General features: G+C 36.8%; 1 protein-coding gene across 6 annotated transcripts in view; it reads left to right on the top strand.

The window, feature by feature from the left end:
* RELCH (RAB11 binding and LisH domain, coiled-coil and HEAT repeat containing) overlaps positions 1 to 17272 on the top strand; it is a 110026-nt gene that overhangs the window by 35789 nt on the left and 56965 nt on the right. For 4 of the 6 annotated variants that reach the window (XR_016036694.1, XM_055417481.2, XM_055417482.2 and 1 more), the window contains exons 9-12: positions 4568 to 4643; positions 5672 to 5767; positions 5915 to 5938; positions 14447 to 14559. Coding sequence is in view for 5 of the 6 variants with exons in the window: in XM_055417481.2 (XP_055273456.2) it covers positions 4568 to 4643; positions 5672 to 5767; positions 5915 to 5938; positions 14447 to 14559 (309 nt within the window). In the remaining variant the exon portion in view is untranslated. The remainder of the gene's footprint in view (positions 1 to 4567; positions 4644 to 5671; positions 5768 to 5914; positions 5939 to 14446; positions 14560 to 17272) is intronic. The other 2 variants (XM_055417483.2, XM_055417484.2) reach the window with 1 other exon arrangement.

Genomic DNA, 17272 nt, shown 5'->3' on the forward strand with positions numbered 1-17272 from the left:
GACATGGCCCAGGAGTCAAAGTGCATTTACTCTAATATGGTTAAGATATAAAAATAATGCAGTGGCATTTGTAGTACTTGTTAATGTTTGGTAGTTCCATATATCTTCTTTATACTCCAAAGCCACTCTTAGGAGAAAGATGATTGTTAAATTTGTCCACCTAACTTTTTTAGCTCTTAACTGTGTCTCCGGCAATGTTAATGAAGAGTTTGAAGTTTAAAAGAAGAGTGAGAGTGTTAGTTGCTCAGTCATGTCTGACTCTTTGGGACCCCATGCACTGTAGCCTGCCAGTCTTCTAGCTGCTGCTGCTGCTAAGTCACTTCAGTCGTGTCCGACTCTGTGCGACCCCATAGACGGCAGCCCACCAGGCTCCGCCATCCCTGGCATTCTCCAGGCAAGCACACTGGAGTGGGTAGCCATTTCCTTCTCCAGTGCATGAAAGTGAAAAGTGAAAGTGAAGTCACTTAGTCGTGTCCAACTCTTAGCAACCCCATGGACTGCAGCCCACCAGGCTCCTCTGTCCATGGGATTATCCAGGCAAGAGTACTGGAGTGGGTTGTCATTGCCTTCTCCGCCAATTTTCTAGAGGTCCATGGAATTCTCCAGGCAAGAATACTGGAGTGGGTAGCCAATCACTTCTCCAGGGGATCTTCCCAACCCAGGGATCCAACCCGGGTCTCCTGCATTGCAGGTGGATTCTTCACCATCTGAGCAACTAGGGAAGCCCAAGTGAAGCCATTGCTGCTGCTGCTGCTGCTAAGTCACTTCAGTCGTGTCCGACTCTGTGTGACCCCATAGACGGAAGCCCACCAGGCTCCCCCGTCCCTGGGATTCCCCAGGCAAGAACACTGGAGTGGGTTGCCATTTCCTTCTCCAATGTGTGAAAGTAAAAAGTGAAAGTGAAGTCGCTCAGTTGTGTCCTACCCTTAGCGACCCCATGGACTACAGCCTACCAGGCTCCTCCATCCATGGGATTTTCTAGGCAATAGTACTGGAGTGGCTTGCCATTGCCTTCTCCGAAGTGAAGCCACTAGGGAAGCCCAAATGAAGAGTATATTAATGGTAACCAAACGTATGGTACCCTTCGGTTACAAACTTTACAGTATGAGAGAGACTGTCAGGCAATTATAATATTGTGAAAGGTAAGTAATATAAGAGAAGTTCAGCTTGCTTGGGGAACACACAATCAGGGTACCTAACCTAGTCATCAGAGTAGGAAAGGTTTCAGGGAAGAAGTATTTTCTAACTTTATACCTGATGAGTAAGTTGCAGTGAACCCGGCAAAGAGATAAAAGGAAGTCTTCCCACTAAGAGGGACTGATAGGAGCAGGAAGAACACTGCACTTGTGTGCAGGACTTGTGAAGGGCTGAAGCAAAGCATGCAAGTGAGAAGATGACAGGAGGGGACGTTGGAGAATTAAGCTGAGACTAAGCCATATAAACTGTGTTAACTCATTTCAGAGACTTGGAGCATGACGGTGTCTTAAGTTTTAAAAGAAGGCAGGGGAAACCACTAGACCATTCAGGTACGACCTAAATCAAATCCCTTATGATATACAGCGGAAGTGGAAAATAGATTTAAGGGACTAGATCTGATAGAGTGTCTGATGAACTATGGACAGAGATTCCTGACATTGTACAGGAGACAGGGACCTAGACCATCCCTAAGGAAAAGAAACACAAAATGGCTCTCTGAGGAGGCCTTACAAATAGCTGTGAAAAACAAAGGAGAAAGATATAAGCATCTGAATGCAGAGTTCCAAAGAATAGCAAGGAGAGATAAGAAAGCCTTCCTCGGAGATCAGTGCAAAGAAATAGAGGAAAACAATAGAATGGGAAAGACTAGAGAACTCTTCAAGAAAATTGGAGTTGCCAAGGGAACATTTCATACAAAGATGGGCTCAATAAAGGACAGAAATGGTATGGACCTAACAAAAGCAGAAGATATTAAGAAGAGGTGGCAAGAATACACAGAAGAACTATACAAAAAGCATCTTCATGACCAAGATGATCACAATGGTGTGATCACTTACCTAGAGCCAGACATCCTGGAATGTGAAGTCAAGTGGGCCTTAGGAAGCATCACTAGAAACAAAGCTAGTGTAGGTGATGGAATTCCAGTTGAGCTGTTTCAAATCCTGAAAGATGATGCTGTGAAAGTGCTACACTCAATATGCCAGCAAATTTGGAAAACTCAGCAGTGGCCACAGGACTGGAAAAAGTCAGTTTTCCTTCCAATCCCAAAGAAAGGAAATGCCAAAGAACGCTCAAACTACCGCACAATTGCACTCATCTCACATGCTAGCGAAGTAATGCTCAAAATTCTCCAAGCCAAGCTTCAACACTCCATGAACCGTGAACTTACAGATGTTCAAGTTGGTTTTAGAAAAGACAGCGGAACCAGAGATCAAATTGCCAATATCGACTGGATCATTGAAAAATCAAGAGAGTTACAGAAAAACACTTATTTCTGCTTTACTGACTATGCCTTTGACTTGTGGATCACAATAAACTCTGGAAAATTCTGAAAGAAAATGGGAATACCAGACCACCTGACCTGCCTCTTGGGAATTCTGTATGCAGGTCAGGAAGCAACAGTTAAGACTGGACATGGAACAACAGACTGGTTCCAAATAGGAAAAGGAGTACGTCAAGGCTGTATATTGTCACCCTGCTTATTTAACTTATATGCAGAGTCCATCATGAGAAACCCTGGGCTGGATGAAGCACAAGCTGGAGTCAAGATTTCCGGGAGAAATATCAATAACCTCAGATATGCAGATGACACCACCCTTATGGCAGAAAGTAAAGAAAAATTAAAGAACCTCTTGATGAAAGTAAAAGAAGAGGGTGAAAAAGTTGGCTTGAATCTCAACATTCAGAGAACTAAGATCGTGGCATCTGGTCCCATCACTTCATGCCAAACAGATGTGAAAACAGTGGCAAACTTTATTTTTTTGGGCTCCAAAATCACTGCAGATGGTGACTGGAGCCATGAAATTAAAAGACGCTTACTCCTTGGAAGGAAAGTTATGAGCAACCTAGACAGCATATTAAAAAGCAGAGACATTACTTTGCCAACAAAAGACTATCTAGTCAAAGCTATGGTTTTTCCCGTGGTCATGTATGGATGCGAGAGTGGACTATAAAGAAAGCTGAGCACAGAATTATTGATGGTTTTGAACTGTGGTGTTAGAGAAGAGTCTTGAGAGTCCCTTGGACTGCAAGGAGATCCAACCAGTCCATCCTAAAGGAGGTCGATCCTGAGTGTTCATTGGAAGGACTGATGTTGAAGCTGAAACTCCAATACTTTGGCCACCTGCTGCGAAGAGCTGACTCATTGGAAAAGACCCTGATGCTGGGAAAGATTGAAGGCGGGAGGAGAAGGAGACGACAGAGGATGAGATGGTTGGATGGCTTCACCGACTCAATGGACATGAGTTTGAGTAAACTCTGGGAGTTGGTGATAGACAGGGAGGCCTGGCGTGCTGTAGTTCATGGGGTCGCAAAGAGTCGGCCATGACTGAGCGACTGAACTGAAGCTTTAGAAAGAGTCCTCTAGAGTAGTGGTAATTATAGGGTAGCAAGAACGGAGACTCATGGGATATCTGATGGAAGAATCCAAGAAAGAAATGGTGGGATTTCCTGTGTTGGAAAGATAGATAGATTTATAAGATAGTTAGAAGGTAAAAAAGTGATTGGATTAGGAGGTTAAAACTAAGGGAAGGCTAAAGGCTTTCCGGCTTGGGCAATTAGATGTGTTTTAGCTCCCGGACACAGTGAGCAAACAGGCTTGTGCTTCGGCACACTGACTGTACAGTCAGACGCCCCTGGGGCCGCTTTGTGGTGCATGCTCAGTACCCTCTGTTAACCGAAGAGGTTACCCCTTTTCTTCGTAGATTGAGCACGTAAAGTACAACGCATAGTTCAATGTTATGAATACTGTTACATAGAGACCAGTGTTATTTTACAAATATAAATGTTTTAACCTTCTTTATTAAAGATAAATAGCCTAATATTGTCAATTACAAAAAATCCTTCATTTAAAATATATGTGAATGTTGAATGAGCCTCTCCTTCATTTATTTTTAATTTTGTATTCTTTTATGTGGGTTTCTAACATTAAGAGTTATCATTTTCATGATATAGATCTGCAGAACTTCTCAACAACATACCAGGTTAGCCTCTGCAGCCACTCTTTACCTTTCTGGGACCATAGAGAATTAGGGAAGAAAAGAAGAAAAAAAAAATCCTCATTTCAGGTTTTTCAAACTCTTTGTATAGTTATTGACCTGCCATTACAACTTCAGGTTTAATCCATTAACATTTATAAGACATTCATTCACATAATATCAAGCTCTTTTGAGATCAGCAGCTACTGCCATTCCTTTTTCCCTGTGTGATTCTCCAGTGAAGTGACCTTAAATCTTTTGTGGCTGAGAAATTCAAACATTTGTGGGGTAGGATTCATGTAATGATGGGAATTATAACTTGCAACTTACTTTCTCCTTAAACGCCAGTTTAACTATTTAGTATTGTCCCATTTTCATTCAATGCTTTCTTCTAGGAAGTTGTCTCCTGCTTTCCATCAAGCACTACTCTCTTTCTGTCGAATGTCAGCAGATAGTCGTTTAGGATCAGAGGTAAGTTATACCAGATTCTTGTAATTTTCTTAAAACATTCCGTTTTTCTTCTTAACATTTTACCCAAAAAGTAATTGTAATACAACTCTGTTCAAGTACAAATCTGTTATTTAAACTAACACTCTAAGAAATAATTCCAAAGTTTTCAGCTTTTAAGGAAAGTAGTTGATTATTTTTATCTTTGGATTAAAGCTCTGTTTAGTATGAAAATGACTCTTTACAGTCTAGTTTTAATTTTTTATGTCTATCAACCTACAATTATATATGTGTATATATATATATGTGTGTGTGTGTGTATATATATATGTATAATTATGTGCCTCTTTGTAGTGCAATTTAGAAACCAAGTCAGGTGTATATATTATTTATAACTTCAGTTATTTTTAGATTACTCCATTTTTAATTTCTCTAGGATTGATTGTCTTTGAAGAGTTTATTGGCTCTCATTTCTTTCCATTAAGTCCTTTGTAACTGTTGTTGCAGGCTTATCTTAAAAGGGTATTTTTTTTCTCCTTTCTTTATACTTCTCCCTTTCTATTAATACCTTTCTTGTGGTTGATTCCACTTCACCTCTTTTGGGCTTCTGTCCCACAGTGTCGTTAAGAATCTGAAAGAGCTAGACAATGGTTTGGATGCAGTCAGGCAGTTCTCGTTTTAAGACTGGGGCAGCCCCATGGACTTCCCCTGCATGCATTTTCATTATACAAACTACTCTTTCACCTTAGCCAAAGATCATGACTTTGTGGATATCTTTCCCCCAGAAACAAAGATTAAGAACCATTGAAGCTGTCCCAGTCCTTAGAACTGAAGCCTAGTAAGCTTCGCTGTCTGCTCCCTTGCTTCTTACTAGTGTTTTAAATCCATTTCTGGTCTACAAAAGTGTTTGTCCTGTTTGGAATCTCAGGCTGCTCTTGTTTTTGTTTTCCTCCTCCTCATGAATTGTCCTTTGAATGTGTGTTTGAGACAGAAGTCCCATCACGCACAGCAGTCCTCCAGTGTCGGCTTTGATTAACCCTGTGGTCTTGCAGGTGTCTCGGATCGCAGACAGTGAGACAAGCGTCATGCTGATGCTGGGGCGCTGCCTGCCACACATCGTCCCCAATGTGCTGCTGGCCAAGAGAGAGGTGAGGCCCAGAGAAGGACTGTCATCCCCTAGATCATCACGTTGTCCGTTTTTCGTCATTTTGAAGTTTAGTGTTATATTTTTATTTTGTTAAAGTCTATTACTTGCAATCATATTCTTACTTTTGTGCATGCATCTCTGCTCCTAGAGAATGGTTTTACACCTCTGTCAGGTGAGTTCAGTAAAACTGCATGGTATTCATGTTTTCCAGTTTCGCTTAAAGCATCATTAGCTTCTGCAACACTAACTATTACTGTAGGTCCATTTATGTGCCATGAACACTGTCTGTTCTCTACATTACCAGTTAACTAATTTATTTGATCTCTCTCTTGATATGATATGCGTGACTTGCCTACAGAAATAGACAGTCTTGGGATTGAACATTAATAGGGACTAATAATATAACTCTTTTCTTAAATGTACTTGTAGTTACCTCTTATTAATGTTAGTTTTATTGTATTTGTTGGCAGTAGTTAGACTTGTCTTAGAATAGGATAGTTATAATATTGTCTGCAATAACTTTGGGGAGTATCTTTTTCGTTTTTCTTGTAGCTAACCTGTTATTGACAGATGCTTTAAATGTCTAAAATAGAGTAGCAGATTTATTTTGGTACACATTGCCTATGTTTTAAGCCATAAATACTGTAGAAAGTATTCTTTATAGAGTTACATTTCACCATTAAAAGATCAAGGAAAAATTATCTGTAGTCTCATTTAAATAGTGAATGATTTATTTGCAAACAAGTTTATTTATTTGAATTATTCAATTTATGAAATCAATTTGCAATTCACAAATTTTATTAATAGATTAAGAATATTTATTGAACATGTCCTACAAGTTTTCTTTTGTTATCCTCTTAATCTTTACCACTGGTTTTAATCATAATTCACGGGACCTACAGTATGATAGGTACACAATGCATTGGCAAAACCATATAAGAGCTTATCCTTAAATATCTGTTTAGCACAAGAAATTTATACTGATCCTCAAGAAAACGTATATGTAGAGCTTTAATAATTTTTATACCAATAGGTATTTTTAATTTAAAAATGATAAACATGACTGTTTTCTTACTGGTTTTATTTTACCTAACATTTAAGAATAGTTGTGAGATATTAAGAAGTATGAAAATTTTCTATGTCTTGAAGGATCAGTGTCCAATTTCAGACTGTTTTGCAGTTCTGCCTGGCAGAATGGTGTTTGAGCTTCTTTTTCCTTTTTCAGCTTGTAACATAATCTGTGCAATGCATTAATGTTTGCATCCCTTTTACTATGTTTCCTTAAGATAATCTTTAAAATAGCATAGAAACCTAATTGTTATGAGATGCAGTTTAAGCTTTTTTTTTAATTTTTATTTTCCCTTTTTTAATCATAGAAAACTCTACCACTAAAATCTGATTGTACTGCATGAAGTTTTTATAAATTTGCATCATCAGTAATCAGATATATTTTATATATATAAATATATATATAAGCATATATTTATATATACATGTATATTTTATTTGTGGTATGATGTTTACTTTTCTGGCTGATTTTAAGTTTTTTATATTTAAAAATATTTTTATACTTATAATTTCATGAAGAATTGATCATTTATCTTTGTTTACTTAATTATTTATATCGTATTTTGTTTTATCAGAAAATTTACCATTTTTAATATACCAGAGTTGTATTCCCTCAAAATTAAATTGGTAAACAATGAGATTTATCTGGCCTTTCTTTGAAACTAATCCCAGGGCATAAAAGCACAAAACTTTTATTTGATTTTATCCTTTGATATTGGATTACTTGTATTTAATATTTTACCCTAGTTCCATAAATTTATATTTTTTAAAAGGTCTTATGATTTAAGGATTAATATTTTTGTTTTTTCTTATTTCTCAAGTTTATTGTGTTCTTTTATCAATACAAGCCTTTGTATTGATATGTGAATACAATTAAAATGTCCATTTGTTTGATGATCATAGCAATATCCTAGATAATTTAAAAAATAAAGCATTAAAAACAGAGTGTAAGGTTTGACTGAATAATGTATATTCATGACTTAACATCTTTTAAATATGAAAAGATGTACAGTAAGAGCTTTTCTTCCCCTGTCCCTGAGCTGTCATCTCACATGCAGTAAATTTTAGTAAATCCTTTGCCCATTTTTTAAGTGGATTGTTTGTCTTTGAATTGTAAGAGTTCTTACAATTCTGGGTATTAAACTCTGACCTTATATATGATTTGCAAGTATTTTCTTCCATCCTGTAGTTGATGTTGTCCTTAAATGGACAGATGTTTTTCATTTCTGTGAAATCTGATTTCTCAATTTTTTTCTTTTGTTACTTATGTTTTTGGTATCTATCTAAGAATCCATCACCAAAGCTGAAGTCAGAAAGATTTACCCCTATGTTTTCTTCTAATAGTTCTATACCTTTAGCTCTTATATTTAGGTGATTGATCCATGTTTTTGTTTTGTTTTTTGTTAATATATGGAGTGAGGCAGGAGTTCAGAACTGTATTCTTTTCACGAAGTCACCCAGGTGTCCCAGCACCATTTGTTGAAGAGACGATTGTTTCTTTATTGAATGGTCATGGCATCTTTGTCAAAAATCAGTTTGATGTAGATGTTTGGATTCATTTCTATACTTTCAGTTCTGTACCGTGGGTCTTTATGTTTATCTTTATGCCTGTTCCACTCTATTTTGATTACTGTAGCTTTACAGTAAGTTTTGAAATTAGAAAGTATGAGTCTTCCAGATTTGTTCTCTTTTTCAATATCATTTAGCCATTTAGGGCCCCTTTTGGTTCCACATAATGGGATGCTCAGGTTTGGTTTCTGCCATAAAAGTCATTTGAATTTTGATAGGAATTGTAGTGAATCTGTGGATCACTTTGAGGAATACTGACATTCAAACAGCATTAACTCTTGTATTTTATGAACAGGAAATTCTTTATAGTATTTGCACACAGAATGTGTTAAGAATTGTTCCTCCTTCTCTGTTCTTTCAAAGAGTTGAGTAAGATCAGTATTAATAATTCTTTAAATGTGTTTTAGAATTCACAAAGTCATCTGATCCTAGAGGTTTTTAATTATTGATTCAGTCTGTCTGCCTGTTATAGGTCTGTTTTGATTTTCTGTTTCTTCTTGTGTCACTTTTGGTCATTTATGTGATTCTAGGAATTAGTTCATTTGTTGATTAACTTGTAGCTGGACCATTGTTTATGGTATTCACTTATAATCCTTTTGATGTTTTTAAGTTTGTTATTAATGTCCTCTCCTTTATTTCTGATTCCAGTTATTTGCATCTTTATTTTTCTCTTAGTCAAGGTAAAAGATTGTCAATTTTATTGATCCTTTCAAAGGGCCAACTTCTAATGCTGTGGGTTCTGTTGTTTTTTTCGGTCCTATATTTCACTTACCTCTGCTGTAATCTTTATTATTTTATTCTTTCTGCTGCCCTTTAGTTTAGTATCCTTTTTGTGGCAAGGTTGTTGAATTGGAGTCTCGTGTTTTTTTTAATGTAGGTGATGATGGCTATAAATTTCCCTCTGTGTTCTGCTTATGCTGCATCTCACATGTTTTGGTATGTTCTGTTTTTCATTTATCTCAAAGTATTTTAATTTTCTTAGTGATTTCTTTGACCCATTGGTTGTTTTAGAGTGTGTTGTGTGAAATGTATATCATTAAAGCTATAAAAAGAAAAAAGATAAAGAAGAGCACCAATTCCCTAAAAGCCTTAAAAATTAGCTAGTACCTCTAAAGACTTGTGCATCTTCTAAGAAACCAAACTTTACTCTTTTACATTACCATTTGTGGTTGCGCTATGGTAAATTTTTAGCTTAAGAGTAATGATATAATTTATAATTGTATGAGTGTAACGTGGTGGGACAAGCACAGTAAAGTAAATAGTGAACTGCACAAGCTCAGTCCACTGTCTTTGCACATGTTGTGTGTGTGTGTCTTGTAATTTTCAGAGTAAATCTCATGCTCTTTAGCAGTATCAGAGTTTACAAGTCACATATTTCAGTCAGGCTTCCTAAAGGCTGAGACCTGGGATTATAGATATTAATAATTCTAAGAATAGGTATCTTAGCAGCCCTTCAAGTATAAAACTTTTCCAGAGGTGAGTAATCTTGTCTTTTCCTTATTTAATCTTTGTAATGTTTTTTTCTTTATATGTTACTACCAACATCATGACAAATTTCAACTGAAAATCCAAATCAAAGGGTGTATACTTATCAGTATTTGAATTTAAATTGTAAATTAACAGCCATCTAAAATTTTTTCGAAGCTTAGGTTATAAGAAATATTTTCAGTGGAATAGTGAAGACAAGTGGTGACCTATAATTAACTGGACTGATATCACCTTCCTAGAATTGTAGAATTCTGCTTCCTGACCTGAAGTACTCAAACATTTCCTCATTGGCATCTGAACTAAGTGCAATACTTCCTTTTGTATTTTAGATTCCTTTCAGATCTTGGAGTCATTATCATATCAACATTCCCGTACTTTTTTAAATTTTAAATTATGCCTGATCTCATTTTCTACTTCATTTCTTTTCCCTTTAACATCTGATCACTCACATTGTTTTCGATCCTGTTTAGGTACTATTTTTTCTTCTTTAAAGACTAAGAAAGTCAAGTAAAAGTATTCATGAAATCAAATGTAATCATCTCTGAAGACATTTACTAACTTGAAATTTATTTCTTTATTATCATTAGAATTTATTTTGTTTTACTTGTAAAACTGAAAAATACTAGAAGCCTTTCCTGTTTAATTCTGTACAAAATTTCATAGGAAGGGTGGGAGGTCCTTCATATGGAGAGAGCTAGTGTTGTCAAAATGGCAGAAGTCAAACCAGTTGAAGCAAAGCTCATTTACTTGAATAAAGTGCAGATTACTAACTCTTTTAGATTAATGAATTCTAAAGGCCTTAGAAATATCTTTCCTAGTGTCCATGGTAAGAAACTACGGGAAAACCTTCTGTAATAGGATTACTACACTGATTTCCTCTCTAATGATCAGTAGGAGATCAGTTTTATATTTCACTTCAGTACACGTTAACTGATAAAGCATGTTTGAAAATATTTAAAATTTCTGTTGCCTTGAAATGTGGACTCAGTAACGTTTTTATGCGGGGTAGGCAAGGGATTCCTTTTGGATATCATGTTTATCAAAGCTTTATTATTTTGCCATGGTTATTATTCAAAGACATTTTTAAAACCACTGTCACATTTTCTTCTGAAAATCTAGACACCAGTTTTTAAATATTTTATTTAGAATTATAAGGAAACTATTTTAAACACTAGATTTCTTCAGTTGGAGATGATGATACCAAGGGGAGAATATTGATTCAAATCTATACATTTATGCATGGCGTTGACCCTTCATTGAACAGTGCACAGATTTTGTGTGCTGACCGCCACACAGTTCAGTATCCAAGTACAACTTTACATTCAGCCAACCACAGATCGGTGTAGTAAGGCAGTACACGTTTATGGGGTGAAATCTGCATATAACTGTGCTTCCCTGGTAGCTCAGCTGGTGAAGAATCCACCTGCAATGCAGGAGACCCTGGTTCAATTCCTGGGTCGGGAAGGTCTCCTGAAGAAGGGATAGGCTATGCACCCCAGTATTCTTGGGCTTTCCTGGTGGCTCAGACAGTAAAGAATCCACCTGCAATGCAGGAGACCTGGGTTTGATTCCTGAGTTGGGAAGATCCCCTGGAGGAGAGCATGGCAACCCACTCCAGTATTCTTGCCTGGAGAATTCCCATGGACAAGGGAGCCTGGCGGGCTACAGTCTATGGGGTTGCAAAGAGTCGGACACGACTGAGCGACTAAGCACACACACTTCATGTAAGTGGACACACAGCACAGTTCAAACCTGTGTTGTTTAAGGGTCAACTGTAGTGTGAAAATCCTAAATAGAGTCTTGTGGATAGACCAGTACGTCAGAGGCTTGAAAAAGGTGAATTGACAAGAAGTAAGATATGCAGCACAGCAGATAACGTACTTACAGAATTCATTATTTGAAGAGTGGTATAAATAGAAGTTGTGATTAAATGAATGATAGAGGAAGAGGAAATTAGGATATTTGAAGCTGGTCATAACTTAGCAATTAAAGTCCTGATGGCTCTGTCACAAACAGACTACAGCTTCCACTTTTTCCTACCATCACCTTCTGGACCTCTTCTCAGCTCAGCAATGCTCAGGAAGAGGAAGCCATCTGGTACACTTTATAATTGCCATAGCCACCAAAGTGCCAGGATGTACCCAGTTCTCCTTGGCGTAGATTATCAACCAAAGTGTATTGGCACTGACTTCCCACATTTGCTATTTTAGCCAGCAAGAAATAAAAACAGGTGGCAGAGTAAATTATTACTAACTGTGATTGAGAAAAGTGAAAGCGTGTTTCTCTAAAGTCCTAAATTCACAGAATTTTAGAGTTCAAGGAGACAAGGACTGACAAATTTTTTTTTCCTTTCCGATGTGTCCATTTGGATTGGTCAGTAATGGCTGCTGTCTTGAGAAGGGTTTTGAGGCCAGCTTTGATCTCAGAAAGGAAAATTAGCAATCTCATTAGCAATAGATAAGAAAATGACAAAATATGTGTATTTTTGATCTCTGTACTTAGCTTAATTCCTGTATGTTTCAGTTGAGGAAACAAAAGCTCTGAGAGGTTCACAGTTTTCATTGGGTTCTTTGGTGCTTAGGAGTTCTGAGACATTCCAGTTAAAAGATTCATTACAGTAATGTATAACATAAAATTCCCCTTTAATTAAGAATCACTAAGCCTCGTGGTTTAAAAAAAAGAAAAAAGGAAAAGAAAGTGTAAGGCACAAAAAGTAAACAGTAACAGTTATTTTGGTATACCTGTTTTTGAGATAAACTGTTATTCCGTATTTTAAACAGAGGATGTATGCATGTGCTTGCAGTTAGAGCAGATATCTTACCTACACTTCATAACTTTATTTCTTTAAAGAGTAATGCAATAGGAAGAGACTAGAGTGAGATAGTTTAAGAGTGACTATTTGGAGATGATTGGGAAGCAGGAAGAAGGGTTAGGAGAACGCAAGAAAACCCATCCGAGAGAAAGAAAACCCATGGGACTTGAGGGAAAAGTGCAAGTTAAATATTTAGTGCCTTTTTTATTTTTAAGGCATTAAAATATTTTCTCTCTTTGTCAGTACTTTCTAGAATAATTACCTTTTCATCCTTACACTTTTACTCTCAGTGGAATATGTTTATGTGTCATCCTAGTCCTCTCATCACTGGCCCTTAGTATCATTGGTCCTTAGCAATCTCAGTGGAATTCTCTAAGGATCCTTGGTATTAGTGGTCCTCACCCATCAAGCCTCACAGTAAGCATCTTTGGAAAACATCAAAATACAAGGATCCATCCATATAATGCTCCATTCCCAGTGCAAAATTATTTTCCCCGCTTTTCAGTTATCCACTAATCTAACACCTACAGAGGCACCTAAATAGAAAGATGGCAGAATAAGTGTTTTAAATTTAAATTTGTTTTTGCTTCTCAGATTTGCTTTTCCTCTTCTTATCTACATCTTTGTGCTTTGAATTTAGATTTATACCAAGTAATTATAATTTTAACATAATATATGTAAGACATTAGAAATGGAAAGGACTTCTAGCCCTGCCTTAGTTTCAGTCTCAGTTCCCCTAAAAGCATCTCATCTGTTTCTAAGGGAGCATCTTCAGAATAGTGTAGACTTTGCTTTAGAGTGGCATGCATCAGTGCATAGAGATTGATTCCTATTTTAAATCTGCTAATACTTTTTGGTGGGTAGGGAGGTAGATGGGAAAAACAAATAAGAATAATCATTCTACCCTTTTTATTATATAATAGTGATTTCTTTAAAATATCTGCAAAATAACTTAGAGGATTTCTCTCCAAAAATACTTTATCACTTTTGAATTTTTATTTCATTAGATTTGAAAATCTACTTCAAAAGTGAAAAATATTAATATCTTTTAAATGTATTTTAGAATTTTGCCTCGGTTTAATTAAAATGTGAAAAAACTTTGTAAAAGAGAAATTTTTGTCTGTTTCCTTGAAAATACTAAATTTACCTCTGTATGTTGAAAGTGGAACAAAATAGTATTTAAAATTTTCATTTCAAAATAGAACATTTCTACAAATGCTTTTATGGAGAGCATTCAACACCTGTGAAGATGGTCCTCTTAATTAGCCACTATGTTAGGTGCTAAGGGTATAAAGTTATTAATTATTTCTGATCCTACTGTGCTTATGGAAGTATAAAGAGTTATCTTTATTTTCTGTTTTTCACTTTAGGTTTTAAAATATAGTTAACTTCTGCAAGTTTTTATTTAAAAGCACTTTCAGACTTTAAGCTGCTGTATCAGCTTACAGTAGGTGACACGGTCCTTAGTGTAGAAGGCGATAGACGCTTGGGAAGCAGGATGAGGAGACACGGCTACTTCAGTGGTCACTTACTGTATTGTGTTGCGATGGGCGCCCTCTGCACAGTCGCTGCTTAGCTGTGTTTACGTTTTTCTCTTGAGTTATCAGCCTTACAAAATAAAACTTTGCTCCTCTCTGTTGAGGTTTATTTCATTTAAAACTTCTATTTATGAGTACTTTGGGGGGAAAGAACATTCTGCAGTGCATTTTCACTTTGACTGTTTCCACCTTCGTGTTTCTTCAGGAGTTGATCCCCCTCATACTATGTACAGCCTGCCTGCATCCGGAGCCTAAGGAGAGAGACCAGCTTCTCCACATACTTTTCAATTTGATCAAGAGGCCAGATGATGAGCAGAGGTGAATATGACTACTTCTTTGGGAAATAAATATAATGTTGACTTGCTCATTTTATTAATTTGGCATCATGATTACCTTTTTAATCTAAATGTCATCTTTTCTTTCTAAGGTCTCTTTTAATAAAGGAAACACTGACCTTGTTCATAATGCCCTACGGTGTTTTCCTTCTTGTTATTCCAGCTACTCATGTTGAACTTCTGCTCTTTTGTGTTAGTTATCTTTGGACTGCTAATTATTCCATTAAGTCTTTGCTTTTATCTTTCACATTTGATTTCCAAGAATGCCTAAATATTTCCCTTTTCCCCCCACAGATGAACTAGATACAGCATGGCCTCTTAATAGTTAGGCTTTACCAAAAATAAAATATTTAACATAGGAATGCCTGTATCTCCAAGCTGTCTGTAAAGCAGTTTCTGTATGGCTAAAGGATATAGTTGTTTTGGTTAGTCCTGATTCAAACGCCCATAATCAAGGGTGCCTGAGCGGAGAAATGAGTTGTACTTGGGAATGGTGAGGGGCATGCGAGTGGTGGGCTCAGGGGACAAGACACATGCCCAAGAGGCTTCTGGAAGAAAGGGGAATGGGTTTTTTGCTCAGGCAAATGTAATAGATGTCTCCCCAGAAAGTAGACTTTTAAATACTAGGAGAAGCTGTGCAAGTGTGCCCGTGAACAGAATATCCTGGTGGAGGGCAAGCAGCCTAAGCCCCAGTCAGACAGGACTGAGCTGGTGAAATGTTTCCACATTGTAATTGTCTATCTCAATAAGCAGATAATTTTTGCTTATACTTTTGCAAAACAATAGAATTGTACGTTAAGATTAGGTAACTTGATATGATTTTAGTTCTTGTTTTACTGACTGTTACAGTTTTTACCTCTTCTGAGAATGTTGGTAAATCATAAAGTGAACCATAAGACAAATCAAGCCCCAAATTTAAAACACAAGGAACCTCTCCACCATGAGAATAAAAAGTCATGGAGACTTTTAAACTCCGTGAACATGTATCTCTTTCCTACCCTTATTAAAATATACCTGAGCAAGCAGAGAGACATGTTTCTTTCAGGATCCAGTTAAGATTAATCTACATGCTAACTGAATAGAAGTAAGGGAAATTCAGTCAGGTTCCATTCATTGCAAACTGAAAATATTCTGAGGACAATTTGATGGTGCTATACAGGAAAATTAATATTTTATCTTCTCCTTGAAAATACTGTTCCCTATCTTGGAAACTTAATAATTAAATACTACTTATTACATTGTCATTTTTAGAATGCAAGGCAAAAATCTCTCAATTTACATAGCCTGTTTTTACAGACTCTGCATGTAAAGCTAACAGCTGCCCCCTGGTGGCCAAAAGTACCTATCAGCCTCACTTAAGGTCAAGATTCGTCAGGATTTAAACACTCATGTTCGCAGTTGATCTTCCACTTTTCAAAAGTAAAGTTATTTATTCAAATAAGCTAAACTGTTACCTATATTTGTATGAATAAAAAATAAAGCAAAATTTTAAAATTAGCGTTAAGTTTGACATATAATCACTTATTACTTTACTTACTGAATCACAAGCTTCCTTGTGCCCTAAGAAGGACACGAGGACTGTCCAATTTTATGCTCAGCTATATTGCATTTTTGGTAATTCTTTGCTAGCAGTCATACCTAACACCATATTTCCATCTATTGTGTCAGTTCAGTTGCTCAGTCGTGTCCTACTATTTGCAACCCTATGGACTGCAGCACACCAGGCATCCCTGTCCATCACCAACTCCCTGAGTTTACCGAAACTCATGTCCATCAAGTCGGTGATGCCATCCAACCATCTCATCCTTTGTTGTCCCCTTCTCCTCCCGCCTTCAATCTTTCCCAGCCTCAGGGTCTTTTCCAGTGAGTCAGTTCTTTCCATCAGGTGGCCAAAGTATTAGAACTATAGCCCATGGAATTTCTCCAGGCCGGAATACTGTAATGGGTAACCTTTCCCTTCTCCAGGGTGTCTTCCCAACCCAAGGATTGAACCCAGGTCTCCTGCATTGCAGGCGGGTTCTTTACCAGCTGAGCCACAAGGGAAGCCCATTGTGTCAAATGCCAGTCAAATAATTTCACAAGTAGGAACAGTATTTATGATTTCCCACAAGTAGAAACAGTATTTTTACTATCACAGGAGTCTGTTTCCAATGCTGTTAATAATCTGTAGCCACCTGATCTTTTCTGTTTTCAAATATATTTCAAAACTGACCTACTTTTTTAGAATTGTGACTCTTAATTCTGCTGACTAAGAAGTTTATTTTGAGGGGCTTAACATTTTTTGAACAAATTTGTACATGTTTAATATAGTGATGGTGACTCATGACTTAAAGTTATTTCACATGAAGGTCTTATACAAGTGTATACTTGTTACATTTGTTTGAAATGCTTAAATTTCAACAGTTCATTTATTATAATTATCAAATATTTCTGAAACCTATGTATATGACTTCTCATTATTTTAACAGACTAGTAGGGGTAGAAATGATCAGAAATGAAGAAATTTTTAGTGGGAAGCTAAATGTGTGTCTTAAAGCCTGGGAGTTTCGTTTTCCATTTTTCTTCTATTCCCTTTATTTACCTCCCTGAAGTAGGAGCAGATAGAGAAAGGAAAGTTGAGAGGCCATCAGAGAAGACCATGATATAAGCGCAGAGGGCAAGCACACACACAGGCGTTGCGAGGCTGCGGTGGAGGG

The sequence above is a fragment of the Moschus berezovskii genome, chromosome 28 (genome assembly GCF_049115385.1).
Source record: "Moschus berezovskii isolate FMDL1 chromosome 28, NW_MosBer_1.0, whole genome shotgun sequence".
Lineage (NCBI taxonomy): Eukaryota > Metazoa > Chordata > Mammalia > Artiodactyla > Moschidae > Moschus > Moschus berezovskii.